This window comes from Lissotriton vulgaris, chromosome 4_1 (genome assembly GCF_964263255.1).
Source record: "Lissotriton vulgaris chromosome 4_1, aLisVul1.2, whole genome shotgun sequence".
In the NCBI taxonomy this organism is placed as follows: Eukaryota; Metazoa; Chordata; class Amphibia; order Caudata; family Salamandridae; genus Lissotriton; species Lissotriton vulgaris.
The window spans coordinates 603,469,967-603,488,408 of NC_141691.1; the positions used below are offsets into that span (position 1 = coordinate 603,469,967).

Genomic DNA, 18,442 nt, shown 5'->3' on the forward strand with positions numbered 1-18,442 from the left:
AGTGTCACCAGAGTCTGCACCTAACAATATGCCCTCTCCTGAATTTCAAAATGAGCCACGCCTGGTGCCTCCAGTTGATGACTGTGGCTTCCATGTACCAGTACATATTAGAACGATCAAGGAATAAGGATGACACCTCCTACATTATCTGGCTGGCTAATTCCAAGATGACTATCATTATGTGAGCAGACATTATCGTTATGTGTCATCATGGATTCCACTCTAATTATTCGATACTACACTTTTACATGGGCTTCAGAATCAAAATGCAAGCTCTGTGTGAGAGAAATCTTTGAACAAGTCACGGATTCAGAACCACAGACCGTATGACAATTGATTTGCCCACTATCTTTGAACAATTCCATCAGTTAATTTCATCAGTTCAGTAAAGAAGGTACACACTACAGTTCACAGAATCGTGGGTCATGGTGCTCAACATAGTTGATGGGAGGAATTCTAGGACAGTCTGGCCAAGGTCATATCATCCTGAACTAGGTCATACCATCTAAATCCAATATATCATAATTTCACAGAACAGCATAACAACTGCCCATTAGTGATCAACTTTATGGTAAAGAACCAGTTTAACCTCGCTGGATACCTTTACAGCACACCCAAGTTGAGAAAACTAACCCTCTGCCTCCAGTCCCCATGCAAGCATTTACGGACCATAGGGGTTGCAAATGACAGGATAACCTATCTTTATTGTGGTCAACCTGTCCATTATGTAGAATCTAGGCATGTCTGTTGTTTGAGAAATGAAACGGTGTGGAATTGGGGAGTCATCTTCGAGAATATTCGATTAAATCTAAAACAGTCCATTTTCTTGTCCCTTTGGCATTGGTGGAGGCAAGAACATGGTGCAAACAGATGCTCTTGTTCACTTGGGCATCTCTTGCAACTATATTGGTCTGGTCATACTAGATCCAAACTTTTGCTTTTTATAGAAAAAAGCAATGCATGGATCCTTTTTGACTTTGAGTGCCATTATTCACTTGACTAGCCACCTCCAACTAAACCTCAAGGACTATTTGAAAGCCATGCACTTTGATTACATTTTGTCTATTGTTTTAAATTACTAGTCAAAATATCTTGCCGCAGGCAAGAAACAATCCTGAAATAGAGTAGAGGAAACACTACATCAACTTCCCCCCAGAATCTGGCTCCTACCTCAAGCATTCTCTTTTCCAATAATACTAGGACAACTTCAAAGCTCTCTTCTGCCCATTGAATCAAAAACCTTACCACACCAATGCCTGTGTGACTGTATGATGAACATCATGCCAGAAAAACATATACCATAGAGAGGGATCTACATCTTAGGTCGCCTATGGGTGCACTGAGAACTTTTAGCTAGAGTACTGCCTCCAAATTCCCTGCTCTTTTTTTGTGATAAAGAAAATAGACAATTTATTTATTTATTTATTTATTTGAAAGTTTTATATAGCGCGAACAAGATCTTTGCAGATATCAGAGCGCTTTACAAGGGCACGGGGGTGATGGAGTAATAGAATGTAATAGTTGAGGTAGTTAGGTACAAGGTGCATAGTTACATAGGTAGGTCAAAAAACAGGAGGTAGATCATAGGTGAGGTAGTGTCAGTACAAGGTGCATAGTCAAACAGTTGCGCCAATAATATAAAAGTACAAAAATAAGCATATACTTGTTTAAGCGTGCTACAAGTGTTTTTGGAGATAACATAAAGGTGGGCATAGTTGAGTTAGGTGCGTGCAGGATGTATAGTCACACAGATGCATCAGTAGTACAAAAGTAGGGATGGTTGAGGTGGTGTAGGTACAGTGTGCAAAGTCAGACAGGTGCGTCAACAATACATCAAAATACAAAGAGGGAACATATACAATCAAATAAGTCATAATACAAGTAGTACAAGTAGACCAAGGGGTCAGGCAGGTATTACGGAGCGGATTCATGAAAACTACAGAATAATAGTTCATGTGTATTTAGCCATGAGGATCGCTTTTACTTCTTTCTTAAACAGTTTGTTGGAGGAGATGAGCCTGGTTTCAGGAGGGAGTGAGTTCCAGATCCTGGGTGCCATTCCTGAAAAGGAGCGTTTATAGGTTTTTTTCCTTCCTGAATCTTCGAGGCTTCAGCAGAAGATTGTTTGTGCTTCTAGTAGTTCTAGAGCCACCCGAGATTGTCAGCTTTTGAGTGAGGTAGGCGGGTGAGTTCATGTGTACAGCCTTGTGAGTCATGCAGGCGATTTTCAGATGTATTCTGGCTTCAAAAGGTAGCCAGTTCAGGGATTTAAAGTCAGGGGAAATATGCGAGTGTTTTTTTGAGCCAGTGATGAGTCTCGCTGCAGCGTTAAGGGACGCTCTTAGGGGTGCCGTTGTAGTTAGGTTAGGTAATGTTCTATACCCTTGGATGGATTGTCATAAAATCTTATAGAATACCAGAAAAGAGCAGCTTTCAATGACCAGATCTATATACTGTTTGAACTACTGCAACTAGAACTGCGTGGCTCATTTAAAAAAAAAGCCAAATAGTTGGATATCCAGGAGAAATAACAATTATGAAACTGATACAGAAAGCAATATTTGTGTCAGAAGTTAAGAAAAATGTTAATCAATATGTAAAAGACAGCATCACAAATGCGCATTCCAAGGTCTCACACCAAAATCCCAGTACACCGGTATAACAAAGTCTCGTTTTCTGTGATCCTATTTTGTGCTGGTATTAAGACGATGTGAACTGTGACACTGCCGTCTGATACCACACCATTTTGTGTTCTAAAACGGTACTGTGAAACCGGTTTCAGCCAAATGGTGTTTCTAACTCTCCAGTAAGGCCATTGTAAGTATGTGCAGAAATTGTATAAAAAGTGTGGAGATTATATTCATATGTAAAATGTGAGATGCATTTACACCGCCCACGTATGAAAAAACAAGCATTTACAATGCAACGGTCTAGCCTTTGCAAAAGTTAGAGCTATTGGCATTGTAAATGAATTTTTTTTATTTATGTGTTGGTTTTGAAAACAGATGAATAAATGGCATTGTCATTTATAATGCCAATAGCTTAATCTCTCGTAAATGGGAGATCTATTGCCTTTGTCAGTGCTTGTTATATGTATCCCTGCCTTTCTGTGCAGCCACACTATCCAAATTTGTGAGGCCTAAAGCTCTCACCTGTCTCAGACTTCTCTTTCGAGGGTTTTCTGCAAGACAGAAACGTTAGTTTGAGAGAGGTTAAACGTGGACCTAACCTGTTCTTTATTAGACAAGCTACTTGATCCCAATGATCTATAAAGAAATATTTTCTAAAATATAGTCTACACATGTCTTAATCCTGAGCGATGGGGGACACCTTCCTTATATTAAGTGATAATGGTACTACCAAGTGACTTTAAATTAAATATGTGTTTTTAACTCACCCGGGTAGTTTAAACGAGGAGTTAGTACAATTTTAAACTGAAATAGGTGTGTCTGAAAGCCGGCTGGGTGAAGACCGCGCTAAATAAAGCAACTAATTAATAAAGACACAGCAGAAATGTTTTGATAAACCTCATGTTTACCTCCAAGCAGGCCCGGCCCGGGCAGGGCGTTATACCGGGGCGGTGACGTCAGGCGGGGGAGGGGCAGGGTGGGGGGTTTAAGATGCGGGATATGGACCATAACAGGTAAGTAACAAAAAAAATGAATAAAACGAATTTCGTTGCATCGCCAAATGTGATGCAGCGTAGGCAACAAAATTATTATTTTTTTTTTTCGTTACTTACCTGTAATGGTCCATATTCCGCATTTTAAACCACCCCACCCTGCCCCTCCCCCGCCTGACATCACCGCCCCGGTATACCGCCCTGCACGGGCCGGGCCTGCCTCCAAGACCCTAACTCACTTAAGCGAGAAAAAGTTTCCAGAATGCGACTAACACCCGACGCTACAATGCTGGAAGTAGGGACAGGCATGGGCATGACCAGGAGCATGATTAAAGTTTACAGGACACGTGACGAGAAAACCGGTCTCAGAAAGTTGACGTGAAATTGAGTTTCATTGCGGGAGCTCCTGGGGGACACACCACTGTGAGTGTGCGTGTGCACCCACAGGGCAGCTCAGATGTGGGGAAACGTGCGACTTGTAAAGCTTTAGGCTGCAGGCAGGGCCGATGAGGAGGCAGGGCGTAGGCAGGCCTACGCTCTGGACTAGACGGTCGCCGCGGGAGGTGAGAGCGAGGGAAGCCCAGAACACGGCTGGGAGATCCCGTAGCAAACTAGCTTCAAACGTCCGTAGCTTCCCTCTGGCGACAGCAGCAGTGGGCATTGTGCTGGAGCCCCCCAAGAGCTGCCCGCCGCCATGCTGCATGTGAAGCTGGGCTGCCTCTTCGAACTGCTCTTCCTGACATTGTTCTTCGGGCTCGTCCCGTCCAGGGTCCCGTTCCTGTGCGTCTCTGAGGGCACAGGTAAGGTGAATGGACGGGAGGCAGCATGGGAGGGGTGGGGCAGGAGTGAATAGGATCCACATGGACGAGGAGAAGGAGCGGCTGCACAGGGGACAGGCAGGGTGGCTTAGGGGTGGAGGAGGACAGGGGGCACCAGGGAATTGGAGGAGTGGGAGTAGGAGGTCTCAAGGTAGAGGAGGGGGCAGGGATGTAGGATAAGAATTAAGGACAGAGTCGGACTGGGACTGAAAATTAACATGGGTTCAAAATAAAAGATCAGATCATCGCTATAAAAAGTGACCCGTGTTTGCATAGTGGGGTAGTTTTGAGCTTGCAAGATACGCTGTATAAGTGTTTTTACAACAATTGGAAGAATGCATGGGTATGAGTTTTTTTTGTAGTTTTATATAGCGCGAACTTGACCCAAAGTTGTTATAGCGCTTTACACGAGGCCCAGCTACATTACACACAGACACGTTCATTATTATTTTAGGCACGGGAAGATTAACTGATTTGTCTAGAATCTCTGGATGTTCAGCTGACGTCCTCAGTTCCAAAGTCGGCAGCGCTAGGCAATGTTAGCAGTAATATTGGGGAATTCAGAAGTATCAAGCGCTCGCCATTTGTCTCTCAGCCCCGTCCTTTTCAGATTGGGCGGCGTGTTTTTGACTGTTGTTTACAGCCTAGAAAGAATGTCAAAAACACGCCCCCCAACCCGAAAAGGACGGGGCTTAGATCTGTAGAAGAACATCACTGGGACCTCTTCTCCAATGGCTGGCCACCGTTTAGGAGAACAGCCAATGGAGAAGAGGGGCGGGGTTAACCTCGCTACTCAAAGTCATTAAATCTCGCGAGCACGAGTGCGCATGTGCGCACCCGACGCCACGCGAGACCTAAACATGACTTCAAGCAGCACCATTATGCTCTGACTGGGCTTCAGTTAAAAAGCACTGCAGTAACACATGGCAAATTGCATTTGCAACATAGGAAAATCTATTTTTATATATTATATAAATCACCGCTAAAGTGTGCTTTGCAAGTCCACATCCCCGGATGCTTAGTATATAAAATGCAGCATACTCCATATTGGACACAATATGCTCTTGCAATAAATGATTGTCGAAAAGCTGTTTTCACTGTGTAGGAAAAGAGCAATTTTCAGAAATAGGCCGAAATACAAATAAAATCAATATTTATTTCTCCACCTGAGAAAATAATAAAGAAATGAATCAAAGTTATTTTCCCTTTAGTTTCAAAAATATAATTCAGTGGTGAAAGTAGATTTTTTGTTAACTTCGGTGGAAAGGAAATTTAAGAAAATGTACTTTGTGCTGCATGAGAGAAACCCATTTTAGAATCAGTTTGCCTCTCCAACCCTACTCCAGAGGCTCAATACACATTGCTGAAGGGAGTTAATGAATCTGCTCCTAGAGGACAATGATTTGGCCTCTGGTTCTGGGAAGCCAGGGGTGTTGTTAACAACTGCCCACTTAACAGAGATTGGCCATCTGGGAGGGAGACAGGGACAGTTGGCAGAACAAAGGACAACCTTAGCACTTCTTCTTTTGACTATGTGATGCCAAATACAGCTGGCTGGATTTGTTCCTATTCATTCTCAGGGCCACAATAAACTGTTGGGTTCAAACTCCAGCAGGAGGAAAACCATGCTAAACATTGACAGAGGGTACAGCACCTCAATTGAATAGTGGGGTGGCCATGGAAAGAACAGAACCCCTCCAGATGGAGGAATGGAATAACCATCTTGTATTTTGGTTTCTGGGAATTTTTGCAGTATAACAAACAGGAAGTGCTGAAGAATGAGATAGAGATAATGTGAGAAAGTAACCAGGGCTGGGTGTTGGCAATTCACCACTCACTGGCTAATGCTTAGCATAATTTGACACCTTACAATTATGTCCTAAAAACATTCAAAAGACAACATCTGGAAGTAAAAAGGCTTTACTAAAAGAGGATGCAATGACCCCTTACTCCTCCTGGCGTTCAGGGTCTGGAACTGCTCTCAAAGGGGAAAGAGTTTGGTCTCCTTGTTTATCTGCTCCATAGATACTAAAACAGAAGTCCTGCTGACTCGAACAAGGTACAACTGATCACTGAAGTCTAGGTCTTGCAGTAGCCCTGGCCGGAGAGAAATCTGGTGCCTATATGCCGGCCCTAAGTACTAGAGTGTTGCAGGAGGGAATTTTCCCAGCAGCTAGCAAAAAGTGGGACATCATAACTTTTTCCACCTCTGGAAGACTCGGACAAGGTGTTAACACTTTCCTATGGAAGGTGCACTCTTAGCAGGCAAGAAAACCATGTTTGTCCTGCTCAGCACTTTTTGCTGCATTCAAATGTGGGTCAATAAACCTTGCAGTAAAGGTATCTGGCCATGAGGAGTCCCGTCCAGCTACAACTTCTAGCCGTGCCCCACTGGTCAGTTTTAAGAACCAAAAAAGTGACTACGTCCAAAGGCAAAATGGTGTACTGGGGTGAAGTTGCAACTCTATTCCAGCGGTGATGTGACTTATGTCCCACTCTAGGCATTTGGTGCAAAAATCAACAGCTTCAGCGGGAGCTTGCTAATGACACATTCAACTTTGAGAAACCCTTGCCAGTATACAAGTTTTACCTTGCCCTGCCGGAAAACTTTAGGCTTAAAAAAGAACACTAAGTCACTGGTAAAAACTTTGACTGGTGTGATCAACTTGGTGAATCCGACCTTCACTCCAGGGTTGGCCTGGAATCACAGCTAGGTTCTGACCAACCAGGAACTAACATTGGCTTTTTACTTTTTGTGGTGCATTTTGCCTTAAAACTTTAAAAATTCATATCTCCAGTAACCCTTATCCAATTTTGATTGTTTTAGTTTGTTTTTGCATATTACACTGTTTCCTATTGTCCTACATTGGTTTGGAATTTGTAATATTTTGCTTTCTTAGCAATGAAATTGTTGGTACTGCCTGAACTTGAGGTGCACTTTCTGGGGTACCGCCTGCTACTTGTGCCACATGTACTATGGGATGAACAGTTTTTTCCGAAGCAAATGCCAGAATGTACTGTAGTCTGCTTGGCACTGAAAATAATGGAAAGTAAAGGTTCTCAAGGCTACCTGAGCATGCACTAAGCTTGCCCCATTGAATAACATTTTCTCTAAGCCCTACCTTTATTTGAATCGTAGGGACCTTACCCTATAATTGATTTAAAAACAAAAAAATGTTGTGCGGTCATATTGTTGTCTTAGAACTTGCTAGAACTGCCTGTTTTTTTTGTTCAGTATTGTAACTGTTGTTTGTTTCCCATCAATCAATGAAGGGCACAGGCAGTCAATTAAGCTCCACCAGGCCAGGGCTGTACTCCTGGTACATCTGAAGAAAACCTCTACAACCCCTGATGTTGTTCACTGGTTTGAAACCTTTTCCACAAAATTGTTCGTCCTAATGGTGGAAGCTGCTTTGAGAGAAATTATAGTGGTAGTAGGTCTGTCAAGCCATGACAGCAATGTGTACCTTCCATCGTGTATCTTTATTTCAAAGACAGACCACCAAAGCAGGGGGTCCATCTTTGGAAATAACAAAACGAATGTGACTCATGTGGAAGGTGCTTTCTTGCACCACATGGGTGGCATTTTCTGACTTTTGCTGTCCAGAACTGCCCTGGAAAGGATGGCGGTGGATTGATTTGGAGGGGCTGCCATGAAGAGGACAGTTCCTCCTTTCACATCTCCGCTGGCATCAAGTCCTTCACAATGATTTTTAGGTCTCGCCTAGGCAGCACTTGCGCAATCTCGTCGAGAGATGCTGTAAACAGTATAGTGAGGGAGGATCCGCCTCCGTTTTCCGATTCGTTCTTCAGTGGTTTTCTTTTAAATCTGCTTCTTGCTATTTATTAAGCGTGTGTTACGTCCCTCCATTTTCCCTCATTGGCACATCTTTAGCTATTGGCCCCTTTACATGGGATTCTTGCTTTGGTTTCGTGTCTGTTTTTTGTACGTGGATCTCTTTTTTTTGGTAATGTGTACTTCAAGGGAAGCTTGTTTTTCTTTTGCATTTTGCTCATGGCAATGTTTTTGGTTTTGTTTTCTCTACAGCTTTTTCGCATTTGCTATCTCGCAATATTATTGCTCTGTGCCTTTGCATCAACGGCTGCGTTTATCGTGAGGCGATGTTTTTGATTTTGTTTTAGCTACGGCCCCCCGCCGCAGCAACAGGTTTGCTTTCGGCATGAGGCGATGTTTTTGGTTTCGTTTTAGGGCTAGCTTCCCAGCATTTGTTACCATGCATTATTCTTGCTCCGTGCCTTTGCATCAACAACTTAGCGTTTATTGTGAGGCGATGTGCAACAGGTTTCCTTTCGGCGAGAGGCAATGTTTTTGGTTTAGTTTTAGGTCTAACTTCCCCGCATTTGTTACCCCGCATTATTTGTTCTCCATGTCTTTGCATCAACAACTTAGCTTTTAACATGAGGCAATGTTTTTGATTTAATTTTTGCTACATTCCCGCCACAGCAACAGGCTTGCTTTCAGCATGAAAAAAGTGAAAGGCGTGAAAAGTGAAATAAAACTCAATTGCAGTTAAAATAACATTTTGCTACAAATTACTAAAACACTGTCAGTCATTTATTTAAAACTATATATCAAACACTCTGTATTATTACTATCATATTTTCATACAACACTAATATGGTGAGACCGATTGGCATAGTCAATACTTGTTGGTATGCTGTGCCTGTGGCAGCTCAGCCACTGGGACATCCAAATTCCTCCAGACTCCAAATAAAGCAGGGGAATAGAGAGGTGGGCAAAAGGAATGTTTGCCAAAAACTGGTGGTCATCCTTTTCACACCCTATTCCAAAGGAAATGTTAGTCTTTTTAAATCAACAGCTCTCACTGGACATTGAGTTTACTATTGAAGGCCTCATTGCATGATAAATGATGTCTCTCACTAAATAGATACCTTTTCCCAGGATACATGCTAATGTCAAACCCTGTTTTCTAATCCCTTATCTGGTCCCAACATATTTGCCATTAACCTCCCTCTCCTCCCTCAGATGAAGCTCCACGCATGTTCCCTGTGGTCCTTTCTAAATCTCCACACCAGCATAACACTAACCTTTCACAATCCATTGTGTTGGATAGCACAATAGGATATCCAGAATTCTCTCCCACAAAGACCACATTCCCTCACGCAACATGCATGGGAACCAGTTTTCTATCGTAATGCCTTAGCAGACGCATTACATTTCTTCACCTGGGGAAATCCTTGCCACTAGACTGCCCCTTTCGAGGACCATCCAAAAAGGGAGATACTATCACGGCTCCTATGCAGATACTGTAATATAAACGGACACTTTGCCTATTCCACACCTACCAGATAAGTACCCCATGTCACTCAGGTAGCTGACGACAGTCTCACATCTCTGTGTCCTGCAGACCAGCTCAAACATTGCATCTGTTATGACAGATGTCCCAGAAGTCTACATACATAAGAGTTGCAAAACCTTCCTTAGCATTGTAAAAACAAAATAGAGCAAGACTGTACACCAATGCAATATAAGTGTGGTGCTGAATAGAGAGTGCAAGCAAATGAACACTAGCAGGGCAAGTTAGGTAATATAATTCTCACAAATCAATTCTCATTTGAACAAGTAAGAACATTTACTCACGGGGAAGGTACTGAAGTTGTCTTTGTCAAAGTCTTGGAGAGGCACTTTGAAATCTATTGTACTAGACACAGAAAAGCAAAACATATCAACAAATGTGGATCTGCTCTCTTGAATATCTAACTTAAAATGCAAATAAACACGATTAATCATTTAACAGTACTGTACATCCACAAATCATCTTGTATAAACCAGAGGAAGAAGAGGAATATTAAATAGATTCAGCATGCATACCAGTTGAAGTATTTCTAACAGGAGAAAGAAATATGTCCCCTAACAACTTTTACTTTACTTTAATCATATTTTTATCATAAGATAGTGAGCGCCCAATATCAGACCAGACACAAGATAAAAACTAATTTTGCATGTCACCGCTCTGGTAGAACATATCGTATGTACCCACCGGCACACTTGCCATTTATCACCCACACCTCAACTTTTTAGTCTGGTGGAGATCTGTCTCACTGAACGCATACAGTCACCACACAGAATGAGTCCGCATATTCAGTGAGTCATGGATGGCAAAGGAGTCCATTTCCTTGCACCTTTTGTCTACTCCTGCCGTGCCCTTATGCACCTGGTACCTGGATACCAATGTCTCAGGTTATGTCAGTCTTGAGAGTGGTGATCCGCAGGTATGATAGCACCTGACAAGTCTCCCTTCGACCCCTTCCCACTCTGAAGCGTATTCATCCCTCTACTGTATGGAGCACAACATTCAATTCCATTCTCATCTGCCCAGCATCGCTCCTGTCATCACACATGCCTATGGCTAGGCCCTCTTCTTTCGACCAATACCAACAGCACCTTGTGATCCTCTCATCCTTCTGTTGCCTAGGCCTTTCTTCTGGCCTGCTCTCGTTCAATTGTTGTAAATGAATCTCGGACCCTAGTATACATTTCCCGATTCATGTCCTTATATAGGTATACTTTATCATTTCCTTATCTAGGCATAAAAATCATTACCATATTTGGCCTAAAACCATACAGCCCAAATACGGCATGGATACTTTCACTAAGCTCCAAGAATTAACAAAGTTTTCTTGGAAAAACCCGCCTTCAGCAGCTCGGGACTTCTCCCTGCTTGAATATTAAGTTCTCCTAGAACTCCCGGCGTTTTCCAAGACATGAGCCTTTGAGTGACGTTATTAAGTCCAAACATGCGTCAAACTCGGCACCTTCAAAGTATAAATATGCCTTGATTTGCCTAAACAAACACACGGTGGTTTGGAGCAGATCGACTATCTACTTGCCCGACGCCCTGCAGCAGCAAGTGCCGAAGGAAGCCGACCCTCCCGCAGATGCACTGCGAGACTCTGTCATTTCTCTCGCCGAGAAATCCAGCTCCAGTGTTTCCAGGCTACCCTTGCGGGTATCTGGGAAATCGAGTCCCGAGAATGAGATACAAGACCTCCTTCATTCTAGAACCAAAGGTACGGATCTGATTAGACCTCTTAGAGAATTATTGGAATCAGATTCCTGGCAGAGAACTCCTAAAACTTAAGCTACTCGTCTTATACTTCCTCCCTCGTACTAGACATAGGTTAGGTACACCGGGGTAGGCGTATTTAGAAGCACTTTTAGTCATCCTTTTATCATTGTAGGTATTTTATGTATTTTACATATTTTATGCACTTTATGGCTTAGAAACCATATCATGCTTTTACAGTACTACTTTATAATATTGCTCGTATTATATGCATTGTACTTGATAGTAAGCTTTACTATTGTAGCAGTTCATTTTCAATGCTTGAGAAAGAAGACTGTTCAATAAATACCTTTTTATTGAAAACGCCCGTCTCTCTATTCCTCTTGCACCTCTGGTGAAACTAAGCATGCACGATTGACTGAGTGAAATAGTTATCTATTGTTTCCGCAACACTAGAGATTTGATTTCTTATACTTGGGAAACAAAGTTGTCATGTTTTATGCAGTTGTTAGAAACTAATCCATTCTTGTTTATTCGAAAAAGTTTTTAGTGACCTCTGAGGTAGCTGGCACTCACAATTAAGTCTAATAAAACCGGTAGAGACCTAGTAGACCTCAGTCCTACGTCTAAGCTACAGGATATATTATTCGAATGCGCGGAGCCTATTGGGAATATAGGAACTACACTACATGGCGCCCAACGTTTGGTAAGGCGATAATTTAACGCTAGATACTAGAGTAACTCAGTCGTGCTTTTCACACAGACCCCTCTTTCCCGTAAAAACTCCAATAGACGTCTGGAGTGGGTAAAAGGGCATAATATCCGGCAAAATTTAGTAGGACGAGAATCCTATGCATTAGTTTTTGGTTTATTCAACGTTGAAGGATACAGTGTTCCAAAATATTGTGCACCTAATCTTTGTTTCCTTGGAAACTTGTTCTGCAAAACTTTCAGTACATAAAAATGTCAGAGAGCTAGAATAGCAGCTCAAGCGGCGTTAGATGACACAACTCTCCAACAAAATGACCCGGATGCTCTAATCATCCTGGCAAATTTAAGGAAAACCATAACTATAAAACATTTAGAAAATGGGGTATCATCGAGAGGTGGTAAAGTTATATTTGTGATAGAGGCACATGAATATCGGCAGACAGAGGTATTCTATTCATGGATTACTTTTCCACAAGCAAATCCAGTAACACTGGAGTTCCACTACTACAAAGCAGAGGAACCTCCAGCGGAATACGTTCCTTTTGAGGACGTTGAAATTCCACTAACTTACCAAGAGCATCAGCTCTGGTTTAATGGCACCCTAAAACATCAAAATCAAATTACCAGGCTCAGTGCATTAGGTAGATCAGGAGCTACGTGGCCTGTACTAGCCAGCTATACACCACATCCTGGCATTGAAGAAATGTCAGATAGAGAACATTTAGCTCAGCTAAAACAATAAATAAAAATACATAGAAAATTGGTTCAATATGTCATGAGGACTTTAACAGTCCAACCAGCAATAAAAATTCTGCAACACACCCCGTACCAGGGGAACATAAACAAAATGACACCACAGACTATACAGTCAGTCATTGGCAGGTTACCCGCCAAAAGGGAACAAATTCTGTTTTGGCTAGCACAGTATTTCCCGATAGTACACCTCATGAAAAACACAGAATTCTGACAATCTGTTTACCAATGGGGATTGCACCGCATGTGGAGGACTGTGACACTTGGGGTACAGTCTTTGCTTCAATCTACATAAAAACACATTGTGTACCGTCCATGGCGGTAATACCAGACGGTCTGAGACAAATTCAGAATGAATATGGCCCGGAACCAGCCTTAAATCTAGGTATGAAATTACTGAAAGAGTTCAAACAGGTCTCAGCTATATTATTAGCTAACATTAGAGGTGAAGCAGCATCTGTGGCAATCCGCCAGAAGTTAAAAGAAACAGATATAGTTGACCAACCATATGAACTTGCTAGAATTATTGAAAAATCATATGAAGAATTAGGTAGAGATAGTTTGGGTGGAAAACCATTGAAGCCCCAACTAACTGAAAATCCTGAAAAAACATTTATTAAGAATAATCTCACTACTCCAAAGAAAAGTGGGAGAGTAATAAACAAACTCTTCCTAGAGAAAAATATTCTCAACCCAGAGGAAAATCTCTCGTACAGAGAGACAAGTCTCCCCAAAGGGAGCCCTCTGAAAAAAGATATAATCTTAGGAATAGGGATAATTTGAAAAAACCTGATAGATATCAAGATAATGATACACGTCCCTCTCGATCTTTTCAGACTTCCTCACAGAAATCGGAAAAAGAAGAGGACGGTCAGAACACAAGGGAGAACGCATCAAGTCCAAAGACAAGGAACCCGTTCACCAAAGTAAAAAAGATACATTTTCCAAAAAGAAGGTAGCTAGCATAAAAGTCAGACATGCCGAGGATCTTGAGGACACAACTCAAGAACGGGGAGTGGGCTCAGACAATGCTAGACAGCGCAGCAGAAGTAACCATAGTTCGCAAGATCCTGAAGGATCATCTGGAGACAGTGGACTTGAATGAATGCATTCAGGTTGAAACTGCAGACACCAGGGTTAGTGTACCCCATAAGTTTTATGAAGTAACACTCCAGGATAGAGGGGGACATAACTACAAAAATAAGAGCACTCTTTTGGGAGAAGCTCTCTAAGGGCTATGACATTCTTCTAGCTGAACAAGACTGGCAACCTGAATTTGTCAGGGAGTGCCCACATGGTGAAGATATAATTATGCCAGCCTTCTCTAATCACATTCCAATTCATAAAAAATATACATATGCCAGAAAATGGGCAGTAGCCCAAGCTCCAGCATTATATAAAAATCACGCAGGATGGGATGAGGATTCTCCTCACCATAAAATCCAGTTAAAAAACCAGCCCACTGCACAAAGGCAGTACCCAGTTAAGCAAGAAGCTAAAAAACAGGTCAGGGAGATTATTAATCAACTTGAATACCAAGGGGTGATTGAAACATGCACCTCGTCTATGAACAATCCTTTGTTTCCTGTATCCAACCCAGACAGTTCATATCATCTAGTATTGGATTACAGACACTTAAACTCTTATTGCAAAACATTTGCAGTACAAAATTCACACAGTGCAGCACTGATGAATAACATCATGCGCAGAAAATATAAAACAACATTAGATATTTCAAATGGATTTTTCTGTAAAAATATTGCACCAGAAAGCAGGCATTTGACCGCTTTCTTAATTTTGGGGACACAGCGGCAATTTTGTCGTCTCCCCCAAGGATTCAAGAATAGCCCAGGGTTATTTTCAGCAAGAGTTACTCCAAACGTACGATGATGAGGCATTATCTTATGTCGATGACATCTATCTTACAGATGACGACTTGGACAAGCACTTGAAAAGAGTGAACATCATAATACTTGGGTTCGCTTCTGAGGGGTATAAATTCAATTTTAAAAAATCAAGAATTGCCCACCTCAATGTCATATTCTTGGGATATGAGTTGTCAAGTGAAGGCAAAAGCCTAGCAGCAAACTTTCTAGAGAAATGTGCACTGCTCCAACCTCCAAAGACGCTGAAAAACTTACAATCAATTCTAGGTTTCCTGAATTTTGGAAGAACTTACGTTCTGAATTACGCAGAGAGGGTTAAACCTCTCTACGAATTAATCAAACCTGATTTTAAACCAACACATTGGACTCAAACACACACAGAAATTTTGCGTTCAGTCCAAACAGACCTGTTAGCAAAAACTAAACTAGACACACGCGAAAACGTGTGCAACCTTGTAATCCCAATCATCCCAGGAAGATGCGGATTCACGTACCTAACCTTTAATGAAGGAGAAGCGGTACCAATAGCTTACAAATCACACTTGTACACACAAGCAGAAATGAAGTTCACTTCTACAGAGAAAATTCTGACAGTGGTTCAAACTGTTGTGGCAAAAGAGAGAGCTCTCGCGCAGGGTAAACGCATAATGATCGTTACACCTGTAACTGCCTTAGAGGCAGTGACAAGAGCAAGAATTCCTAATTCTAAAGCTTTACATCCAAGATGAATACAATGGGTTAACTCTCTTGCTGCAACAGACGTTCAATACTTTTTTGACCCTAGTCTAAAGACACAAGAATTTCTCCAATATGAACACGAATGTCCTCTGCCGACCGAATTTCTTCCTCTTGAACATTATGGCTGTATAATATATACAGATGGATCAGCACAGCCCGCAATTGGGGGTAAACAAGCCTATAGTGCTGTGTGCGCGATTGTTAAAGGTCGCTGGCGCGAAGGCAAATTTAGACCTATGGTCACAAAAACTCAAACACTCGGAGACTGTACAGCTCAGCGAGCTGAACTAAAGGCTTTCAAGATGGCGCTTGAAAATACCGATCGCGAATTCCCCACACTTATAGTGTGCGATTCGTATTACTGCGTCCAATCTTACAATGAATATCTGTAGAACTGGGTTCAAAACGGATTCAAAGATGCTAAAGGTGGCACAATCAAGCATAAGTTGCTTTGGGAACAAGTAGTTATTTTACAGAAAGAACTACAAAAGACTCATGTGATACATACACTGAGTCATCAACGTGATGGTGTTCACGTTGCAGGGAATTCATTGGCTGATGAAGCCGCGAAGTCAGCTGTGTAAGCGGCTTCCATAGCTACAATTAAACGCTCAAAAAGAACGATAGATGGTGAAACGCTATTAGCAGTAAAAGCCTCAATGGATGGCAATCATGCAGCGTTACCTCTAAAGTATCCACTCGGAAATACATACATAATTGATACAAACTTCGTTCCTTTTGCTCAAATCCCTGGAGTGGGGGACAGAGTAATTCCAAACAGGAAGCGGAGGGTTTTCTTGATACAAGAAGCACAACTGGCAGAGGGTCTAAGATATCAAAAGATCATAGATTCCATACTGGAATTAGACAAAGTGTACTGGTGGCCAGGAATGAGCTTGGACAGCTACGAATTTGCAATTAATTGCCCAGACTGCAACAGAGATCGCAGTAATGAACCGCCCCAGTCACCTGACTACAGAGTAGCCAGCCAGATACAGACACCTCTGTTAGACAGCATTAGGCTATCTACTCGCAGGCGTCCCTACAGACAATTGCGGTCCCACAACTACTAGGACGAGATTTATTTGGTTATGGCGCCAGCGCTCGGCTGACGCCAGAACTGTTATAAAGGATCTGCGAGTCTTTATCGGCACATATGCAATCGGCACGCTACATTCTGATCAGGGTCGTGCGTTTAGCTTGCGAGCTTACAAGGAGGCTATGGTTAGTTTGGGCGTTGCATTGCGATATTCTAGTCCCTTCCATCCTGAGGGTAATGCGGTAGTGGAGAGAAAAAAACGTGACATAAAGCAATCCATAACAGCAAAGGTATTAGGTTCGGGTGATGGGTGGGTCAAACATCTAATAAGTGTCCAACGTAGTCTTACCAATCTGCCAAGAAATTTTCTGGGGGGAATCACTCCTTATGAGCTACCATTTGGTACAAGAATGATGATCGAGGATCTCGATTGTCAGACTTCAGGGGTAGAAGAGAAACTCTTTGATATCAAAGATCGTTTGGCTGTCTTACAGGACTTGAATGAACCAAGAAAAAGTCTGAGTAACACAACAAAAAAGCCAACAGCCACTGAAGATAAACCACCTGTGCCAGCAAGACCTGTCTGGATTCCAAAGATTGATGATCTAGTCAGGGAAAAGATAGCGGTGAAGAAGGAATTTGGGCCTTCTTACAGAAAAGCGGTACCTGTCTTGAGAATACAAGGAACGAGATCAATAGTACTACCGCCCCTTGCTGGTAAAAAGGAGGACAGAGCCGTGTCCATCGACCTGGTAAAACCACGACATGTGGCCAATAATAAGTAGTAGGCCAAGTGGACTCCCAAGATGTAGCAGACAGTCAAATCTTGCTACAATCCAAGAGGCTCAAACTGAAAGACTTATCACCTTTGATACACCTGCAGTAAGAAAAGAAGGACTATGCAATAAAGCAATGGAACTCGTGCCTCTTGAGACCCAAATATTTGTTCGACCAGGAACACCAGTCTACAATGATGTAGCACCTGAATACACTAACATGACAAAATAAAAATCAGTTCCAGCGATTTCAACAAACCCTGATGCCATTCAAACGATTGACAGAACTGCATCTGGATATTTCATCAACTTTGATAACTTTTCTGAGGATCCAAGTGAACCTGAAGATATAACAACAAAGAAAACTCTCAAAGAAAAAACGACAGAACTTTTTCATGAACTTGAAAAAATATATCTGGTTTCACCATGGACTGAATTTTGGATTAGTTTAGGTGCATTTTAGCTCCTGCTCTGGCTAATATTGGTTTTAAGCCTGGGACAAATGATAGATGGAAAATACAGTACAATGGACATAGCAAGTCAGAAAATCAACTTGGTCCTAAAACCGCACAAATCATCACATGTTGAAAAAAGAGAACTTTCATCAGTAAACATCACAGCCATCCCTATACCAGGTGGTATAGCATGGGATAGAACTGATTATGATATCTATGGCCCGGTAGAGATGCTGAGGATTCCACATCAGTTCAAGGTTTCTTTGAATGACTTTGTAACACCCAGCACATTCTCTGATGATTGGGACTTTGAGACAATTAATAATATGATGTCGGATTTAGAAATGTCTGCGAAATATACTGAACATGACTATTTAGAAGGGTCATCAGACTATGAACAAATGTATTGTTTTAATCATAATGGTCATCTCTATTTGCACAAATCTGCAAGCCCTAGAAATGTTTTTATGTATAATCAATGGGAACATTGTCTAACACCACCAAAAGGCAGCTCTAAAACATTTTATGAAAAGTTTCCTTACTTCTCAGGGTTTAATGTTACAGATCCAGAAACTTTTTATTTCAAAAATGTAAA

The 18,442-nt window shown here is 42.0% G+C and overlaps 1 protein-coding gene across 2 annotated transcripts in view; it reads right to left on the reverse strand.

Annotated features, from left to right (window-relative positions):
- AOAH (acyloxyacyl hydrolase) overlaps window positions 1-18,442 on the reverse strand; it is a 973,359-nt gene that overhangs the window by 524,992 nt on the left and 429,925 nt on the right. For both annotated transcript variants that reach the window (XM_086964832.1, XM_086964831.1), the window contains exon 7: window positions 10,064-10,124. In XM_086964832.1, the coding sequence (XP_086820958.1) occupies window positions 10,064-10,124 (61 nt within the window). The remainder of the gene's footprint in view (window positions 1-10,063; window positions 10,125-18,442) is intronic.